General features: G+C 40.4%; 1 protein-coding gene across 3 annotated transcripts in view; it reads left to right on the top strand.

Annotated features, from left to right (window-relative positions):
* Positions 1-21,878, top strand: part of MGAT5 (alpha-1,6-mannosylglycoprotein 6-beta-N-acetylglucosaminyltransferase) — a 139,991-nt gene that overhangs the window by 106,278 nt on the left and 11,835 nt on the right. For all 3 annotated transcript variants that reach the window (XM_075429957.1, XM_075429955.1, XM_075429956.1), the window contains exons 12-15: positions 6,580-6,729; positions 14,531-14,677; positions 19,017-19,133; positions 19,968-20,042. In XM_075429957.1, the coding sequence (XP_075286072.1) occupies positions 6,580-6,729; positions 14,531-14,677; positions 19,017-19,133; positions 19,968-20,042 (489 nt within the window). The remainder of the gene's footprint in view (positions 1-6,579; positions 6,730-14,530; positions 14,678-19,016; positions 19,134-19,967; positions 20,043-21,878) is intronic.

The following is a 21,878-nucleotide window of genomic DNA, read 5'->3' as shown; positions in this document are numbered from 1 at the left end:
AAAACTGCAAGAAATGCTGACTGAAATAGATAAAGACGAGGACAGGGAAGTGAAGAAGTAGGATTTTTGGCAGATCTTGAAGAACCCAGGTCTTTACTGAGATGTTTTATTCATTCGTTCTGCAAAGATTGTATAGCAAATAAATTTTATATATATATATATGCATGTGTGCACGCTGGTGTGTATTTTATGCAGATGTATGTGGCAGGCGCTTAGCAGAGAGGCCAGAAATGGACATTCAGGGAAGAGTAAAAGCATGGCAAGGTTACATAATACTTTCTTTGCATATTTTCTTTCTTTTCAGCTCAGGGAATTTCTGATTGTCTATTGGTAAACTAACTGTCTGTTGACGAACTTCTGAGATCTCAGTAAGAGCTGTCCTCAGAGCACTGATCTGATCAGGAACCTTTGCAAGATTTCTTGTATCCACAACATTCTGTGTCATGGAGCCCCTCAAATCTCTGACCTATTGCACAAGAAGCCATTAACTTTAGGGTTTTTCTAAGCCTGCCTCCTTCCTGCTTTGTTTGGCTTCCTTTGTATCAGGACATTATGAATGGTCAGGCATTATCCACATTCCTTATGCCAACTATGGTTTTGTAAACCTCTCTCATATTCTGCGAAGTTGTTTTTTCCAAGGTGAAGAATTGTTAATGAATTTGTTATAGATTTCTCTATGTAACAGTGGAAACCAATCTGTAGCTTGGATCCTTCTTGCCCTTCTCAGAACTGCGTCCAGTGTTCTTGGCTTCTTTTTGAGGAAAGGGACCAGGACTCCAACGGTGTTTGAGGAGGGAGAGAACTGTGTTTTTATAGAACAGTTCAGTGATGTTCTCCATTTCTCTGTTCCTGTTCAAATACTTCCTATCATTGAATTGGTTGGTGGGTGGACTGACTGCTACTGAACATGGGAATGTTTTCATGGACCATAATAATATTTTATCATAATGCAAAATCTTCACTCTTGAGTGACCCTGGTTAGCTCAGGACCGTTATTCGTATGTGAAGCTCAGACTGGTTTTCAACACACGCATCACTTTATATTGAATGTATGGGTCGTTCTGTTTCCTAGTCACTCAGGTCTCAGATTACCGAAGGGGCTTTTTCAAAAGCTTTACAACTGTAAGTGTTCAGCATTGTGATGTTTTTCTGCAACATTTTGAAGTGAGTTTCATTTGGTTTTGCTACTCTGAATAGTATGTATTGACTGCCCACTTTGTCACTATTCTTTCGCGTGATGACTGTTCATTCATAAGGGTGATTCCCTTCTATCCTCAAGAGATTTAATTCCTTTAAGAGCTTTTAAAGAGTTTCTACATGCTGATTGGCTTTTTCAGAGCACACTACCAATTTGATGAGAGAGGATTTCCTTCTACAGAAACAATTGACTATTGTCATTTTGTTGGGTTTATATGGTCCTATAGTTAACAGTTTAAATTTCAGATAATTTGTTCAGTGTAGAATTCACACTTGCTGGTCATGAATCACCGAATCCTCTCCAGAGCCATTTATAAATTCAGTACTCTGCATGAAGTACGCCGTGGCTAGCAGTTCGAAAGTTTCATATTTGAACTCCAACAGATATCGTCTACTCCTTGTGATTTACCACTGTATCTGTTTAACTCTCTTAATATAATATTGTTGAACATTGAATTCTTCAGCATTTGTGCTCTCTTGTGGTTCCCCGGTAGACAGGGTTTTCATTATTTAAGGATGTCTTGACAAGTCTTTGAGAGTGTGACACTTCTCAAAAAGAGAGATTTTCCAATCTTATATTTGTGTCACAATCTCAGTTGTCATACATTGCATACACACTGGATTTTGGCTTACCTTGGACTTGATATTTTGGCAAATAAGCACACAGATTTTAGGACTTCTAGACATAACAATGTGCATTTAGGGTATACACAAAGCTCTGTCCCAGTACTTACTTTTTGAGTTGCGTTTGTCAAGCTTTATAAAACCATTGTCTTCCGACTTTTTCAGTGTAAGAAAGTGAGACTGGGTGTATGGGCTGTTTTACATACATGTTGCAGTTTGAACCCTCACCCCATAAACCAGTTCAGGACTCTGAATCAAGCTCTTCTATAATGTAGTTGGCCTGTAGTTCTGCATATGTGGTGCTTAGTTTCATTCAGGGCTGAAGCTCTGGTGTTTGTGAGGGTACCCAAATGGTCTAAAATCGCAAAGTACTGTGATAACCTCAGACTGGCAAACTGAAGGTAAAGCAGAGTTGTTAATTGCCACCATCTACCACATCAAGCAAACTAAAAGCAGAGTTGAATACTTAATGCATCGTGTTTCTACCACGTGCTTTTGTACTTAAATTTTTCGCCCACCAAACTTAAAATTTCAACCCTTCAGACTGTGTCGTCTTGTCAACGTTGTCCTAGGGAAAGACTTTATTATAGACAGTTGTCGTCTGATTTTTGTGATGAGAAAGGCCTTATCATGAGGCTTTTAAAAGTAGGTGGAAATAATTGATGAACAGTAATAACAGTTCTGCAGTCAATGATCAACAAAAAGTACTTTGCTGAATGGCATGTTTATTTTATCTGCTGAAAAATTGTTTCAGAAAAGGTTTGTATGACTGTTACTCACCATTACTCTTCCATTTTGATTCTGAGGAGAAATAATTTGCCTTTTTTTTGTTTTCTTACATGGTTTCTTTCATGCTCAAAGTCTAGATTTGCAGTGTGGACAGCAGACATGGGTGAATAGCACAGCCTGATACAAACTCTGCAGACAATGTTGATTTTGCATTACTAGCCAGCAGCCCATGATCTTTTGTCTTTGAATTCGTTTTGGAGAAAGCAAAAATCTGGAGTTCACTGTCAAATGGTTTAAGCTAAAAGAATTATTTATGTCTGCACCCAAGCAGCAAACTCAGAAAGTGGATTAACAGTTGAAGGAATGTTGATATTTTGTTCGCAAATCACATTTCTTGATTTATTTGCTTGTAGCCTTTCTATTTATAAATGCCATATTTACAGTCTCTCATTTTTAATTCAGTGTTTTTGATGCTTAGAATTGAATTATGTGCCCTGATTATTTTTGTGAAGTGGCTTATTACAATATATACTTTTATGATCCAAAATAACATGTCTCTACAAGGAATGTGGAAGTTCAGGAGTAACTAAATGCAAAAGGAGACAAATGTTAGTGAGATTTGTGTAAGGTACAAGGCGCTAACGGTATTTTTATGGTACTTCGTAGATGATTATGGAAGCAGTAGATTTTGATTCAAACTGAATAAGGGATTAAAGGAGCGATTGTTTTTTGGGTTGTGCTTGCCGGGTTTTGGTTGGGCTTTTTTTGGTTTGTTTCCTTCAGAAAGAAAGACTTTTGGAAAAGTGAAGAACAATTGTTTTATGTACAGGGAACAAAGGGAAGATGCAGCTCTCGGTTCCCATTGTTCTTTAAAAATTTCGTTTGATTAAAAGAAAAAGCGTTGCCCTTTAGGGGATGAAAGATTTTTCCCAGCTTGTGTGTGTTGTTTTTTCATGCTTTTACCTTTTTGATTTGAAAACTAATTCATAAATTTTTTACCTATTGGTCCCTTTACTTATGCCTGTCTATCTATAAGGTCTTTGTTGTGAGGAAAAATTATTTCTATAGACTGTAGCGCAGTCTACAGTGGTTACCCTGTCGTGTGGAGGTGTAAACCTGGGGACACCATTTAAAAGTCCGTTATTTTTCTAAATATTATGGATGGAAAAACTGATGCTGTTTGGGATACTAAATGTTTTATCTGTGGTTTTAGACTCTGAATCAGGAGAGAAGTCAATCATATGGTTAAGTAATGTTCCAAATTAAGGTTATGGGTGGTTAATTTAATGTTTTGTGTGCACTTTCAGAGATGCTTAAAACATGCTGATTTTATCACTGCTTTTGCTTTGTCTTCCTAAGTTGTGTTGATTGGTTATATATTAATTTTCAATATAACTTGTATGTCTGCTCAGTTAATTTGAATTTATTGTTAGTGTTTGCTACATGTTTTTGTAACTTTAGGGGTTGAAGTAAAAACCCTCTGCTCACCAAAAATACTACTGTAAATACAGCATGGAAGCCTGTTCTTTTCATCCTATCTTAGTATACTCCTTTATTTTTTTAGTACTGTATTCCCTGTTTTGTAGTCATCAAGTGCTGGCATTTATATACAGGACAGCATGTGGATATAGTAGGAAGATTCACTTTGTTGTTAACGATGATTTAGGGAATACTTTGGGTTAAATTCAATGTCCATTGTATGTATTGGAATGTTTCCAATAGAATTTAAGCAGACTTCACAGATGCATTTTGGAATCCCACTAGGTTTTTATTGGCATCACATATAAACAGGAGACGTGAAAATGTTACGCTTCTTTTGGTCCATTTCACATTCATCTTTGAAAATGAGCTACTAAAGATAATAAGATGGCAGCAAGGCCAGTTCAGATCAAAGATTTATCTAGTCCAGTCTTCTGTCTCCAAAAATAGCCAAAACTTTATGTGTAAGGAAGAATGCGAAATCAGGCATGTTTCACAGACACCAGAGACCAGTGGTTCATGGACAGCTTGGGCCAAAAGTTGTGTCTCTGTTCAATAATGATTTTTCTTCCAGAATGGCTTTTTGAGCCTATATAAAATCGTCAACAGTCCTACAGCCAATAATGCAGTTAGAAAGATTGTAAAACCTAAATAGATTTAATGTCAAATATTTTAGAGCAGCTAAATATTCTGTAACAGGTTTGTAAAATTGTCAATGAAATAGTTAAAAGAAGTAAGTGCAGTTTTAGATAATCCTGGTTTTGTTCTTTCTAGCTGGTTGCTTCTCAGATTTTTCTGGAGTTAGAGAGTGCGTTCGTGTCATCAATCTGTGTGATCTGAGTCAGTGTTAGTGCGTTAGTGTTCTGACCATAGGCACATCATGTCAGTAGTACCTGTGCTGCTTTGCCTGCTCTTCCCACTCAGAACCCTAAAGCCTAACTCATAGGCTCTGTTTCTACTGGAAGCCAGGCAGGCAGGGTTCCAGCGTGTCTCAAGCCACAGACCACTGCTGCATTCTGGAAACAAGACCAGGCTACTCCATTTATATTTCTCCTGCACATCTGCAAAGAAGTAGTTCTACAACGGACTTTCTCTTAACAAAATGTATGAGCTTCTCAGCAGTTTCTAATTATGCTGCTTGACAAATAATGGGGAGAACATCTCTGTCAGAGTGATTCAGATTTGAAGTAGAAGGAAAACTAAAAAATGGAGCAAGCTTTTAGTTTCTTAAATAATTTGTGTTAATTAACAATAAAAGCAACCATCTCAGACAAGAAAGCACATTTGTCTCCATTTGTTGCCTGTTTTATAGAATACTTAGCCCAGGACAGTCTGATTGGTGTGACCTTGGCATAGCTACCAGAACAGGGCGACGTAGCAATGAGGCAGGCAGCCTACTTCATCACAAACGGTATCACCAGTCGAGCAGGCTAAAGCTAGAAGCCAGTTGTTATGTGACATTAAATACCCTATGTATTTGAATGCATACCAACAATTACTTTAGCAAGGAAGTTTTAAGAAGTGATAGTGTTCACTCTCCAAGGTCTGATACCTTATTGCTCCTCCGAGATTAGAGAAGACAGCATTTTCACAAGGCTACTTGCCCTTTGAATGAACTTCTGTAAAATTGTTGGCCAGCTTTCACACAGGGCCGTGGAGGAACAGTGTATAGAATTTACATGACAAAAATAGTGAGTGAAAGTAGAATTCTCAAAAACTCTCTTGCTGCCAAGAAGTACAGAAACCTGTTGCCTGATTTTAAAGCTATTACTAAGACTATATGCAAATATTGAGGGAGAGTCTCTCTGATCTGTGCTGCGTACTGGCTGTAAATACAGTCTACAGCTAATTGCTTTTGGAATGCTAGTAGTCTTTAAAACTCGAAAACCATATGGCATCGAAAATTAAAGTAATTCTTGTTTGCAAACTAGGGTGGTGTGCTGTGTTTATTTTTTTTGTAATGGAACACTAAAGCCATTACTCTTCTCTGGGTCTTTTATGAAATCTCTTTAAAACTTTAGGTAAGTGGAATATTTGTAGGTATCTCATGGGACTCAGGTACTAGATATTTAGATAAAGATGTGTATGCAGTTATTCAGTTGGCAAGAGTGTAAGTTACTAGGGTGAGATTTACCCTTTTCTTCACAAAGATGAGAATAAATAATGAATTCACATCTCTAACAAAAGCAGAGTAATAATTTTATATTTCAAAATGACTTGTTTATTAGTTTTAGGCCAAGTGTCGTTTAGGCATGCTGAGATTACAGCTATCTGATGGTGACCTGTTTTTTGTCCAATTAGAAATTAATAGGACCTTGGCATTGATTTATTTATATCTATACCATGAATAAAAATGCTACGGTTTTCTTCCAGTCTAGTAGGGAACACAACTAATAATGGAATGAAAGATCAACTATTATAGAAATCACGTAAGAATGAGTGAACTTCTCTTTCTGGCTCTCGTTGTACAGGAGATAAAAACCAGCTCTGATTGAACCTCAGTGCTTGAAATGTATAAAGACTGATAATATTTTATTGTTGCTATTACAGGATAAGAAGGCTTATCTGGACACCATCCACACCTATATGGAAGTCCATGGAACTGTTCACGGGACCAGCACTATTTACATTCCCGGCTACGTGAAAAACCATGGTATACTCAGCGGGCGGGATTTGCAGTTTCTGCTGAGGGAAACCAAAGTAAGTTTGTCAAGAGGGAGTAGTAGCAAAAGTAGCTACAGATACAAAGTATCTGAAGTACATGCGTTTCACCTCCTACGAATGAGTTCCTAATTCAAAAGCACTGGAAAAATAAATGACCAAACGTAAAGGAGCTTAAGTTGTCTGCTGTGTACTAAGAATACGCTTTCCATCATGTCCGTGTTCTGTGGTTTGACAGCTGTTATTAGAAAATTGGGACTACAACCTACAGTCACAGACACATTTAACAAGCTTGAGAAACATGGATAAATGCATTTTTCATTTTGTTAAATGTGATGTTCAGCTGAAGGAGATTACCAGCTGAGAACGTGCTCTGTTTTACATCCCTGATGTGAAAGTTAGGTAATACCTACCTGAAAGCTGTACAGTAGGCATGCTTGCTCTGCCCTACCAATGACTTGAACCTAGAGTGACCCTGCTCTCTGGGGGAGAAAAGAAGAAAGGCAAGCACTTCATTCGCAGTCAGTTCCTGCTTGTGCTTCAGCTGTGCAGGGAGAGTGGGCAAAAGAGCACGCTTGTGGTGGTGTGCTTTGCCTGTGGGCCCATAGTCAGCGGAGCTCAAGGTAAGGGACAGTATAGACATTGAAATAAATAAACTTTTGTCCCCATAGTTAGAATGCTTTGTGGGGTTTTCTGTGCCATTCCCATAATCTTTGGGGCACTTTACATCATTCAAACACTCGAGTAGATTGAAAGTTAAACATCCTATTTAAATGTAGTTGGTGAAAGAAGTGGTTTGTGTGCTTAAAATTAGCAAAATGTGTGGAACTGCACCACTTACTGCCCATTGTTGATAGTTTCGTGCAGTGCACTTCTACAGAAGAATCTATTAAAAAAAGAAAAGGAAAAGCAAGCACCTCCCAGTCTTCCCACACGACTGCAGAGATCTCCTTTTTGAAACATTTGCAAAAATGATGGTAATTTGACATCTCTGTGTGACAGCTGTTGGCAAATTATGACTTTTTAAAGGCAACCGCTGTGTGTATGTACTTGATGCATACAGATACATATAATGTTACAGATTAAAAAGTCAACATTTACTTTCATCATAGATAATACTGAGATTACACAGCTTTTTGCCTGTGTGGAGTATGAAGTCACTGTGTTAATCATAGTACTAACGTGGGAAGAATATTGACATCGTAATAACCCCAAGCCCAAACAGTGACTTCTTTCTGGGGGAAAAAAAAAAGTGTTCTGTTCACTGGAATAGTAAAATAAGCTCATGGACTTGGTATAGAATTACTGAAGTCCTTAGAATTTACAAAGTGCTGTTCGTAATAATAGTTAAGTTTGACTAAGTCTTCCTCTATTCCTTTATCAGTCATCTTGCTTGTATGAAATTAAAAAGATGATTTTCCATATTGATAGCTCGTGGTTGTTACTGGTTGTGTTTGCTGTACTCTAAGATGCAATGTAAAGACACATTTGCTTTATGACAAATTCAAGTTGATATATACGTGTTAGGCAGCTCAGCACGGGGCTGTTCTATGGGTTTTGTGACACAGGAAGTAGCCACACTAGTTTCACTCAGATTTTGGCTAGTATTTACAATATCAGATGGAAGGTACTGTCTTGTGATTGTGAAATACTCCTGAGATCAGGAAGCTGCTTATTTTTCACAGATTATATTTTTGTGCAAAGCATGGATCTACACTGTACTGGTTTGAGTCCTGCAAGCATTTTAGGTTTTAATGTTTTTCTGTACTATTGCTGTGAGTTGGTTTTGGGTCTTTTTTTTCTTCCTAACATTGGGGAAAATCCTTTGAGAATTTGCTGCATTTCTGAGTATATGGCACTGAGAAACACATCAGTGTGTTTCAAAACCCTGTATCAGGAAGCCAGTGTTTTCGTTACATTAGTTTGTTGAGACAATCTTTCTTAATATACTTTTTTTTTTAAAGTCTGCACACAATATTTTCACACAGCTTGCCTGAACTTTTGTGAGCAGATTTGAAAATGACAAAAGCTGTTTTCCTTTTAAGGAAATTATTTATTTATGATGCAGCCAGGATAACAAAACTTTGCGCTGATGATAAGCAGTTAAGAGTGCATCTGCTTCTCCTAATACTTATTAATGTCAGGCAAATGGGAGTGCAGTGCATTTTTGATGCTGTAACAAAATGAAATGAAATATGGCTTACTGCATCGTGAATTTTTGGTTATTCCTGTCTAATACTTCCTTGTTCCAATATGTCTAGTTTAACAGAAAAAGTGAAACGGCCGCATCCTGAGATTGAAAGTGGAAATTGAGACTTACCATCTAGTTTGTTTGGACTTTTTCCACTGGAGGTGGATTTTTGAGTTGGTTTTTGTGGGTTTTTTTTTTTGCTAGCTGATGCTTTGCACGTCATAGGTACACTGGCTGTTCTGCCTTAGCAGATGGTTGCCTCTCAGTGCAGATCTACAGACGTGCTTGCTCTGAGTCTTCTTGTTGCTTGTACATTCGCAGTTTGAGATTTTGATATCCTTTAAGAGACAATACTTTAACATAGCGTAGCATAAAATACCACTCACCTGTCTCTACTGGCCATCTGCTGCGTGTGTGGGTCAATTGTGTTTAAACCAAATGGATTATGGATTGAATTGCTAAAAGAAGTGCAGGTTTTGCACAAAAACTGAGCTGACTTGAATGGGAGCTTTGTGCCCTGAGGAGCCTTGTGTATGTGTGCCCATGCACCCAGCGATGTTCAAGGACACTTTTTAATCATAATCACTTTAAGCACTAGGCAACGTGACCAGAGCCCCATAATGAATTTAGTTATGGGGTTTTGTCGCTAGACAGTCAGTGTGCTGAAAGTACATGAATAACTGGAGCTGTAAGTCAGGCACGGTAACATCTGTGGGTACAATGCTCACTTGAACCATCTAGGCCTGCTGGTTGCTGTCTCCAGGCAGCAAACGTTGTCTTTAAGTTTCCAGAAACTTTCAGATTTTTCTTTTTCTAAACATGTTTTCAGACCTAAGGGCAAGGATTGTGTTTCATTGCTTGTGATTTCAGTATTGTGTTAGCAAGTTTTTGTTAGGTCAGCTGACGAATGATGTAGTTTTCAGAAAGTCAGAGTTAAATAATAATGTAATAAATCACACAGTTTAGTGTACTCAGAAGTGTCAGTTTACGTTGCACTGCTTCATTTTGCCCTCAGACAGCAAAATACCGGTAGGTGACGGCTCAGTCACGGTTCTTGATCAGAGCTTTGCATTCCCAAAGTGTACTTGGTCTCTCTGCGCTGGTTGGTGTAGGACACATGCTTTCTCAGGAGCACGCAGCTGCCGTTTCCGTCTGGTGTGCATTATAAAGCAGCGCGTTTCAGGAGAAGTGCGTTTTCCAAGCAGGAGGGGGGCTGTTTGAGATTCATCATGTCTAGTTCAGCTGTATAGTGCATGACAAAAACGAGACATGTCAACAGTTGCTAATGAGAAGATGTAAAGCCATTCATCACGTCAGAGGAAAATAGGATAGGCGAGCTGGCAGCCCTTCTGCCAACTTACGGGGCTTCTTGCCAAGCGGGCAGCTGGGGGAGTTGGACCAGACTCTCTTGGAAGAACCAGTACTGAATTCTTGAGAAATATTTCTCCTTTCGAGAAAGTTTCAGATGCAACTTTTTACTTTGAGTCACTGTGAATTTTTGAGGGAATCCTAATTCTTCTACTAAGTGGAATTTATGGTTTCTGAATGGTGATTAATATAAGTAGGAGTGACGCTCCGTTTAGACAGTTTGGGAAAAGTCCTGTTGCAAGGTTAGATAAGCAGAAGTAGGAAAGCAAACTTTTTTTTTTATATTGCCTTTTATGAAGTTGTATTTTTTTTACTTACACATGCTTCACAACGTCAGCTGAAAAGGTATTTAACTAGTGATTCCATTCAAAAGTTGTTTCAATCACAAAAGGATAGACTTTTCTAGAAAGTATTTTGTATTCATGAGAAAAACAAATGAAGATCGTTAACAACAGCCTTTGCTACACTTCTCTTTCTGTAGTTCAGAAGAGAATATATAAGTTCAGTAAGGAGGCATCAAAAGTGCTGATAAACCTACCAACCCAACAGAATAAATTAGATAAAGTGCAGGAATGTTAGAAAGGGGAGAGGAGAAGATAAACACTCCTGTTTATGGAAATATAGCATTTAGTCCATGGAATGTGAGATTTTTCTTTTAAATATTCAGCTAGTCAGAATTACAGTCAGTCAAGTAAAATATTCACTCCTTATTTTGTGCTTTTGACTATAATTTAGAAAGACTGTTCAGGTACTTATTTTAATAATAGTCTGATCTAGTGCCGTAAATTCCACAACTAAATTGCTAACGTCAACTGAAAGTCAGTGGTTTCCAAAAAATAAAACAAAAACCCACTGTTTTTTCACGGGAGTGGTTGTGAAGCACTTTTCAAGTCAGAGAAGTTTCCGCTTAGCTACTGCACCACGAAAGGACTGCCTACATGATAATCAGGGAAGAGTGGTGTCTTGGCTGGTCTGGTGCTGGGTGACCAACTCAAAAGCCTGAAGTTCCAGACCAGGGTTTCAGTTCACCGCAAAAGCAGAAAACGTTCCTGCGGAGCCTTTCTGACGAAAATCAAAGCATTCCTGCTTAGGGGTTTCAACACCTGCTTTACTCAAGTCAGGCAAGTGAGATTGCAGATATGAATCCCCTTTCTTGATTCATACAGATCTATAGGCACAAGACACACCTGGACAGCAGAACTTGCAAACAAGGAAATGGTTTTAATAAAAAAAGGTACACACCACTGTTACCATGATCATTTTACATCTGTATTTATTTGCTGTTATCTGCTTTAGAGATACTTTTATAGTGTAGACTCCTCCTGGCAATCATCTCGTGATACGGGGTGTTAGCACACAGAGCCTGCTGTGACGTGTGCCCTCTTAAAGCACTGTATGAAAAAGAATGGTTTTGGCTTTCAAAACCATTTGAAAGGTGAGAAAAATGCTCGCATACAGAAAATGAAATGGTTTCAAGCACTAATCAACCAGTAAAGCGTAAAGGAATTATACTCTGCGTAGCAATTCTGCTGCAGCTGACAGAGCAGATCAGGGCTGACACTTCTGAACCGTATGTACCCACGGTTACGTTACCACCACGGTCACATTTGGAGGTTTGCATTAGAGATCTTCTGCTGTAGGGTGAAGGTGCCTCTCCGCGCTGGACTGTGTCACCAGACATAGTGGCCGGTCAGACAGTACCCTGAGAGCGCTGGTCAGCACCTTCCATGGTGGAGGCAACAGTGCACATTTATATCGCAACAGAGTGGAAACAGTCTGTTGGACATCTTTACCGTTTTGTGGGAGGGAACCTTGTCCTCCACACAGCCTCAGCTGTACTGAGGATGGGTGCTTGCTTCACTGGTACCTGAGAATTGTTGCCTGTTGTTTCTACCCTTTTCTTTTTTTCACATTTTTCAATTAGTGACTTGCAGCATTTGTTGCGTACTTTTAGGAAGTCCCTTGGCAAATTGTTTTAGCCTTTCTGGAAATAACAAGCTGCATGTAATTCAAAGGATTAGCAAATTAGAGCATCGTCAGAATGAGTTACAGAAATGACCTGTGTTCTCTAAGGCTTGCTTTTTTAATCCTAATGAGTGTGACTTAATCTTGAGGATATCAAGATATTCTTCAGTGTTGCTCTTTATACCGTACAAAAATACTAGCTCCCTAACCAAGGAAAGTTAATAAAGGGCAATTTTCAGGAGCAGGGCCTAGATTCAGTGTGGACATTTCAGCTGATCTGATGAGGACAGTGTGGTGGAGAGTGATGGAAGATTTGGGAGAGTTGAAAGAAGGAGCTGGGAGGGCTGGGAGCCAGGCTGGAACCGCAGGCCGAGAGGCAGCACACACACACATGCACCGTGCGAGCTGTCAGGCACATCCTGCTTGCTTTCTTCAAAGGTATGGTGCTGCTTAGAGGTAAGGGTGGAAAATGGATGCGAAACAGGTGGTGAGCTATTTATTATTGATTAAGTGTTGACAGTGTGCTCTGTGCTGTCAAAACACAAACCCATGTTTCTTTCCCCATGGACCTTCCTCCTAGATAAACGGACCAGTCAGACACAGAACGGTTCAGCAGCGCACAGCAGCGGTTTATTAAAAAAGTGTAAAACGAAGCAAACAAACCAGCATTCTCTACAGAACAGACAAACACAGGATCATAGGAGAATTGGTATTTCAGATGGCTTTAATTGCTGGGTCTCAGCTGGTTTTCTGCCTGAACTAAAGAGTAGTTCAAATAAATAACATTATGCGTGCAGATTGCATGAAATGGTTTCACGTCTGTAATAATTATTTTCAAGATACTACCTTTTTTAAATTAAGCCTCTTTTGAGATGATATTTAGTGTGTATTTTTTTTGACTGAAAGGTAATAATCTTATGACATACATAAAAGCCAAATTTAGATAATCTAGCTTTAGTGGAGATGGTCTTTCAGATCTTTTTTTTTTTATCAGCCACTGGAGAGTTTCCTGTAAGATTTAAATCTGTGAGATAGCTGAGAAACTTTTTGCAAGTAGGCCACTTTCTAAACCAAAAAACTGCAATAACGATATTCAGCTCGATGCAGGGAAAATTGTATGTCCTCAACTATGCTGAGAAGTGTTAACTTTTTTTTTTTAAATGAGACAGCTCAGAGTTTGTACCGTTGTTGCCATGGGTTGGAGAGGATTGCTGCTGCAGTGCCTGTGCGCGACAGTACTGACCACAGGTTTATGCACCAATGTGAAGATCAGCTCCTAGAAAGGGCCTGCAGCTGTGAATCTTCTGTTACTAGGACCCACTTCTGTGTTGCAGAAAACGTAATGTAGAATAGTGTAATCTGACCTCTTTGAATATGTACGTCCTGAATACGTGATCCTAATAGCTGTGAAGATTGCTCTTTATTTTCTTGCAAAGAGCAGTAGCGTTATATGTATACACACACACGTGCACACACACATATTAAGTCATTCAGCAGTGCTCAGAGATTGCTGTTACAAATCTGATCTTACAATTCTCCCATTATACACATTCAAATAAAGATGAAGAATCCTATATTTAATGCAGGGTTTTTAATTATGTTGCGCCAGGAAAGGGGTCAAGATCCAAATAAAAGCTAGACAACTCTGAAAAAAATACTAAATTTCTTTACATTGGAGAAAAACGTTGCCTTTTCTAGAGCACCTGTAGTCTCGGTTGGTGTAAGAATAGCTTTGCGATGCTTTTTCCTGCTTCACTTTCCCTTGGAGCCGCTGAACGATGTTAATCCCATGCAAGCCCTTGCTGCTTGGATACAGGGTCTTCAGCTGCTGTTTGCTGCCATCTACCGTTTTAATTAGAAGGCTTAATGAGCTGGGCAGGAGCACGTTCACACTGGCAAAGAGCGGGCTAGCTGCTGTGGGGGAGAGGGGGCAAACAGTAGCGTAGCTGTTCAGTGAGGTTGCTGGGCTAAAACCTGTACCGGTGAGGGAGCCACAGCGGTTTCGTTTCAACACCAGTCAAACCAGCAAACGACATTTTTTTTCCAAAAAAAATAATTGAAAGGGTCTGTTCTTGCCTCAGCTCCAGGAAAAACCACCTCAGCTCCTTACAGAAGATTATTGTCAAATAGGTTTTACAGGACATTCCATTACTGCTTGGGTAGGAGGGGGCGAGCTGCTGAATTGCTCACATTTTATTCTTAATGTTCCTTTTTTTTAGGCTGGTACACTTAGAATGCATTATTGTTTATTTCAAGTTAGCTATCAGTTTTTGTAAAGAACAAAAGTTAAGATAATAATTTTTTTCTATTTTTCAGCTGTTTGTTGGTCTTGGATTTCCGTATGAAGGGCCAGCTCCTTTAGAGGCTATTGCTAATGGCTGTGCTTTTCTAAATTTAAGATTTAATCCACCAAAAAGCAGCAAAAACACAGAGTTTTTCAAAGGCAAACCTACACTCCGAGAGGTAAGCTTTATCAGTATTGGTAATTTCTTTACTAAAAATGAGTGTGGATTTCTTTTTAGTGACACAATGTAGGAAAAATTGCATGAATGTTCACAGTTTATTGCAAAAGATGTGCAACTGTCATTTTCTTTAGCCATTGATGGGATTATCAGTCCTTATTTTTATAAGATAATCAACATTTTTAATTAATATACTGTTAAGCTTTACCTCCAGATTTGCCAATATGTTCATTCTGCTGATTCTTGTTGATAGATCATAAACTGAAGCTTCACTTGGAAACCTGATGTTCTGCCCAGAGCAGATCATCTCATCTGATACATGATGTGTCATTTGAAAGCAGTTTTATTTTGTTGAAGAAATAAACATTAATGTGACCTGTGCAGGAAGTACATAGGTGTTTAAATAAATTATAAAGATGCCATTTGTGGGTGGTTGTGTGTGTTTTGGGGAAATGTTTTTTTCTCCAGAAAAGACCTGCTCAAGGCCCTGTTGAGCTAAGGTATTACTGGTCACAGACCCCCATGGTGGTGGCTTAACACTGAAGGCATTTGGAGAACTGACTCCTGAAGACAACAAGAAAACCAAACCTCAAGCTTTCACAACAGCCAGTGTGTTTAGAGTCTAGTAAGAAAAAAATGAGGCAAAGTAAACTAGCCCCTCATCCTGGCACTGGCTTTGGAATATTTTTCTTATTTGGTGTAGGTAAAATTCAGCCTCTACCTCTTGCAAGCATTGAACAGTCCTGTAGGCATTTCTGACATTAGCACTTTTGCCTGTGCCCGTGGCTTGTTCAGAGGTGTGTATACAGGTTTGCTTTGCAGACTCATCTGAAGGGAAGGCTCTCTTGTAACACTTAGATGATGAGAACTTTGCACAGCCATATTTCCCAATTCAAGTGACGCTTGGGCTATATAAATTGCATACTGAGCAGCTCCAGCTAGTTGATAAGCAAAAGATAGTTTCCCATTGTAAACCAGGAACATAAATTCCGTATGATTTTATGATCCAGAACTGTAATTGCCTTGCAGCTTGTTACACATTCAGCTTGTACAGGGCAGGAGTTCAAACTCACCCCTTCTCACAGCATACATTGCTAACAAGGGAGATAGCAATAAGGGAGAAAAAGTCTGTTTAACCTTTCTTCTTGGGCTTGTCACCTTGCAAAGCTTTTCTTCTGTGGTTGCTCGACTGTTTGTCTCGTTTCCAGTTGTTCTGTGTCCACACACTGTAACTGGTCAGACTCAGTAAATAATCTGGACCCACTTGACTCTTTAGTAAGAATTTTAGTGCTTGGAATGCCGTGCTAAATCCCACTGGCATGTGTCAGCGCTAACAGAAATTGTGTGCACCTGACTTGCACAGAAAAATAATCCCTGTTGACTGCTGTAGTGCAAAATAATACAATGAACGTTCATCCCGAATATTGCTGCGCTCACATGCTCTGCTGACCTAGCCTAAGAGTAAACTTTTCTCTAACTGGTTTTCACAGCTGCTCTTAGATCCGGTTGCCAGTAATCCATGTGCTGGTTCCCGGGGATTAAGAAAGTCCTCAAATCTCTCTCTAAGTTTTTTCAAGTGTTAAAGGAGAACAGAAAAAGCTTGTGTAGTTCTGCGAACTGATTACCAGTACACCAATTTGCAGATAAAGTCTGCGTTTAGTACTTTTGGAAAGTAACTATTGCAAGTTTCTCTCTTGCTCTAGGTAGGAGCAGCTTGTTCTGTACTGATAGTTGTACCAGTGTTTCTTCTCCATTCCCCCCTCCCCTCCCAAGAAAGAGAACGTTGTATGTTAAATCTAGTTGAAGCGTGTACTTGATGGTTGTGGTTGCTTTCATCATCTGCTTTTAGGAAGGAAAAAAAAAAATTACCTCAAATAAGAAATTAATTCCAAATCTATTTATAAGAATTTTTATGGATTTTCATTATAGACTGAGGGAATATCTCCTGAATAGCTAAAACATTAAGACTCGGCTAATTGAAGCGTTTCAGTATTAGGAAATAGTCTTAATATTTTTTGAGAGCATAGATGTAGAATAACTGGAGCAACAAAAATACGTTGCTAGTTACTCTTAATACTTACGACACCTGCTAGTGTGAGAAGTTTAGTTGTTCGTCTTCCAGATCAGATCTGGCTTTAATGTTGCCATCTGTCTGTCTGAGATGGTACAGAAAGAGTGGTCTAAGGCATGATTCCTATAGCCTGGTGGAATTTAAAACACTGCTTGATGTTCATGTTTTTAAAGGCACAGTGGAAGGGGTTTTGTTGTTACTGAAAGCAAGAGGAACATAGCTTCTGCCATCTGAAGTCCAGGCATAAGTGCCATGGGAGCTCAGTCTTGGTAACCAAATTTTGAAGGACATATAGTTTTAGTGGCAGTAGAAATGCTTTTGAAAAAAGATTAGAATAAGTTAGTGTTTGTGAAGCAGTGGACTTTTTGGAGGAATTTAAAATGCCGATGGGGTCGCAGCGCGGTGGGCTGCAGGTGGATGTCGGCAGCTACGGAAGCTGTCTGTGTGCAGAAGTGTCCGGAGCTGCCGGCCCAGTGGCTGGGGTCTTCCTGCCAGTCCGGCAGCCCTCACCACCACGCTGCCTTCAGCCGAAGGTGGGAGCCCGCGCAGAGTCCCTGGGAGCTCTGCTCGCGGGGCACAGGCTGGCGCTGCCTGAGCCCCTGTGTAACTGGAAGACTGGCTGCTCTTGTCCACAAGCAAAAGGCAATAGGCAAAAAATTTCTGATGTAGTTTCTTGCATTCGTTGAGTAAGAAAGCGAGTGTGGTGTGTGCCCAGTGCAGGAGGAGGCTCTTTCCAACAGATGCTGTTTCCTACTTTAGATCTTTTGCACAGACTAGATTTTTCATTGTATCATGCATAAAGAGGCAGCTGTATAAAAATTGTCTATGAATCATCTATCCTGTAGGGTCTTTTTTTATTGATTTAAAAAGCAATTGTCTTCTGAGCCCAGTGTGAAATGCTCCCTTCTCTATTGCAGCTTTTGCTTCCGCTCAGTGTGCTCGTTTGCGTGTTCCTCTCGCTGCTGGGCAACCTCTCACAAAAATTACTGTTAGTGCCATCCTGCTAGTTCAGAAAGCAATCTCTGATAGAACTTTCCTTAGTTATCTGCTTGGGTATTTATTGAATTTGTTTGCTCACAAAGTGGTGAGCAAAATACCGGTTAATGCTCTTACTGAGGTCAAATCATACAATCACAGAATGGTTTGGGGTGGAAGGGACCTTAAAGACCACCCAGTTCCAATCTCCTGCCATGAGCAGGGACACCTTCCACCAGACCAGGTTGCTCAAAGCCCTGTCCAACCTGACCTTGAACCCTGCCAGGGAGGGAGCAGCCACAGCTTCTCTGGGCAACCTGGGCCAGGGCCTCACCACCCTCATGGTGAAGAATTTCTTCCTTAAATCTAAACTAAACCTGCCTTCTTTCAGTTCAAAGCCATTACCACTTGTCCTATCCCTACATGCCCTTGTAATAAGTCCCTCTCCAGCTCTCTTGCAGGCCCCTTCAGGTACTGGAAGGCTGCTCTAAGGTCTCCCTGCAGCCTTCTCTTCTCCAGGCTGAACAGCCCCAACTCTCTCAGCCTGTCCTCACAGCAGAGGGGTTCCAGCCCTCTGATCGTTTTTGTGGCCTCCTCTGGCCCTGCTCCAACAGGCCCATGTCTGTCCTGTGCTGAGGGCTCCAGAGCTTGATGCAGGACTCTTGTACCATTGGCACTGAGAGTCAGAATTCATCCTAAGTGATAGAAATGATTCTTTATTCACTACTACTCACAGAAGCTTGGGAATTTTTGAAATTTGAAGGAGAGGCAGGGCGAGGACATTGTCAGAAGGTGAGACAGGGTAAGGATGACATCTCTTGAAGGCAGTCACACAGGTCTAACCGGGACTAGTAGCAATTACGGGTTGTGAAAAGGGAGCGCTGCTCTGTGAATGAGCTGTGGGGAAGCGGGGTCGCGTTGGAAAAGTGATTTCAGTAGGTATGAAGTCTTCTGTGATGTGGGTCATTATGACGATCAAGTCCACAAATGAGACGTACACAGATGTCACTTATGATCTGCATGTTTATCTGATTTTCAGTTTTCCAACTAAATTTACTCTCTAAATTGAAATGGAGAACATCTGAAATACAACTCAGAAGGAATGATGCTGACTGTTAGATTTTAGCTGAATTCTTGCGTTATCCTAGTGCAGGGGGGGTGGACTAGATGACCCACAGAGGTTCCTTCCAAACCCTACCATTCTGTGATTTTATCCGAAAAGTCGGATGAAGAGAGTGAGAGGAAAGGATATCTTGACAAATTCATTGTTACTAATATAATTTCTTCCTTTCAGTTGACGTCTCAGCATCCCTATGCTGAAGTTTACATCGGCAAGCCCCATGTCTGGACTGTAGACATCAATGATCTTTCTGAAGTTGAGAAGGCTGTGAAATCAATTTTGAATCAAAAGGTGAGAAACAGATCCTCAATTTGTCATCAGCACTTGAGGGTGTGTTGTGCACTGCATGTAGAGTGCTGCCTAATACTAATCTAATTACAGCAGAGTGCTGCCCTTTGGTAGGATATTGAGGGGGAGGAAATTGTTGTTACATCTCTGTGGTATCTTGACTATCATGTTTTAGTACTGGTTATGTCAGGTTTTTAGCTGAAAAAAGGGAGTGTCTATGAATTTGTATAGAAATGTGAATTTCATATCTACATTATACGGCAGTCTGTATTTTCTGTGCATTCAGTGAGGAAGTTTCCTTGTTGACTCTTGGGTATTGTGGGCTGTCCAAATACATGCTCAACTCTTCTGACTGATTTTGTAGCCTTGACATAACCACCACTGAAGTGCTCGTGCACTTACAGCCTGGAATTGTAATGAGGGCACTTCAAGGGGAATAAAAAAAATGTTCAGAGTAATTTTCAAAGGTATCACATTCTTTTTTGTCATAGTGTTTTCTTTTTCACTTCAACTCCAGAACTGAAACTTAGTTAAAACAGGAGCTCTGGAATCCCGTAGGGTCTCAGGCGAGCTTTGTATCTGTTACTTTGCAGTATAGCCTAAGTTTCCTTAGGGATAATCCCTGAGAAACTTTTATTGCCTTAACAAAGGAGCAAAAATCAGCTTAAACTGCTGATGGTTTTGTGAACTTGTGATTTGTTAAGGAGTTTATTTGCATTTATTGTTGCCACTTAATCTGTGATGTGGTATTCGGAATGCAAGCTGCTGCCACACAGCGCACCACAGCGTTCGTTTAAACAAAACCCCCTCTAACCTGAACACACTGTGTTTCCACAGATTGACCCGTATTTGCCCTATGAATTTACGTGTGAGGGGATGCTGCAGAGGGTGAATGCATTTATTGAAAGACAGGTATGAACTTTTATTGTGGATGAATCCTTTATGTTGGAAAGGGAGGACCACCTCCGTTTTAAACCTTCTTGATGTTGTTGCCATTCGAGTAGAAACAGTAGCTGTGCAGTCCTTGTCTGGCCAGTGGTTTGCTCAGATGAAGCTCCCTTGGGAGGTCCGCGTGGACTCAGGGATTCACTTCTGTGGACTTGCCCATGTGGGGCTTGGGAGGCTTCTTCCAGATACGGCACCAGGAGGATTTTTCGTGTGTAAAGAGACTGACTGGAAATTCTGCAAAGTGCTGGCTGCCAGAATATTCATTCTGCTTCTCAGGTTGCTGCTGGTCTCTGATTCATCTGGGAGTGATTTACCGTATGTCTGTGCAAAAACAGATACACTTGTCTGAATTTCAGGAGCTATAGGAGCTTTTAAATGATTTCTTATTGATTGATTATTTGATTGATTGATTTACAAGGACCATTCCTTCCTCTGCTGTTATATCAAATGCAGAAAGGCAAAGTAATTTTTCAGTGTATATGTGACTTCTTTAACTGTGTACACACAAAAAAGTCTTTGGATCGTGAAGCATCACGTGAATATAGAGACACTTTTGTGGTAGAATTGCACTTAGGCTAAAGCCTCTGGGTGGATTTTTCAAGTATTTAGTTTCAATCAATAAAGCTTTAAATGGTTTGGAAACCAGTCACTTAAAGGAGTTTTGGTGCCCATACATTACTGCCAGCTGAGAGCAGCAGAAGATACTGAGCTGGAGTAATAAACTGCAGAGATTTATGTGGGATCCTGATATCTAGAAACTCTGTGTTTGCTTGGATTTCTGCCCAAGGCCAGATCTGTTGCAACGGCCAGCGCTGCCTTTTGTTCTGGCTGCTGCAAAGAGAGATAGGAATAACCTCTATCTCTGTTACGCCAATTAACTTCCAGGATTGCTTTCAAAAGAAGCACATGCTCCTGTACTTGTATTTCTGAAAGAGGACAGTGTTACAGACAGCAATAAAGAAGAACGCAGCTTCAGACCAGGAGTGTAGTTAACATAACATCGCCATTTCCAGGTTCCTGCCAATAAACCCTTTATGCTGCTGTATTGATGACACAGCCTGCAAAAGTATCGCTGCGTCTTTGGATTCTGCTGCCTCAGTTAGCAGTAATTGGGAGTTTGGGGCAATACAGGAAGAAATGGACCTCAGCATAAGGGAGAAGAAGAGACAGGATAGCATCTGTGGGGTGAAAGTCTCTCTACCCTCTTGCCCTCCCCCAAAGGCCAAGCCCTGCCTGTGTCTCGGCGAATAGAGAATTGTCATTTTGTCCACTGTTTTGACTAATTGTCAAAAGCCATTATTGTTTCACAGCCCCTGGATGCTCAAGCATCATTATTAGCTGCAGGTGCTTAGCATTGTGCCTGATTAACATGGCAGATGAAGCAAAAACAAAGGCTGAGACCTTAATTTGAAGAGCTTGTGGTGGGAGGCAGGCAGAACAGAGAAAGCAGCACAAGCCTGGAACAGGAACAAAGATGCGTGGGGTTGATCTGGTTCAGAGGCTGTGGGGTGCATTGACCACCAGACTCTGGTCTTCAGGGGATGTTTGGTTGTGGGGAGGGTGAGGCCAGATACCCTCACCCAGAAGTCACTCTATGGGAGAGTGCAACTGCAGGATTTATAGGAGTTGTCTGGAGTGCCCCTTCTGTTGCCGTGGCTCAGGAGCAGGAGGGAGGACAGTGTTCACAAGAAAGGTTTAGTGAATTCCCCAAGTCTCCAGATCCAACAGCCGGGCTGAAGGTCTTTAGGGTCTGAAGAAAGAGAACTACGGAGAGCTGTGGTTTCACGTTTAGCAGTGCCG

This window comes from Opisthocomus hoazin, chromosome 9 (genome assembly GCF_030867145.1).
Source record: "Opisthocomus hoazin isolate bOpiHoa1 chromosome 9, bOpiHoa1.hap1, whole genome shotgun sequence".
NCBI classification, from domain to species: domain Eukaryota; kingdom Metazoa; phylum Chordata; class Aves; order Opisthocomiformes; family Opisthocomidae; genus Opisthocomus; species Opisthocomus hoazin.
Note: the sequence above shows the minus strand (reverse complement) of the source record. Positions and strands in the feature narration are given on the sequence as shown.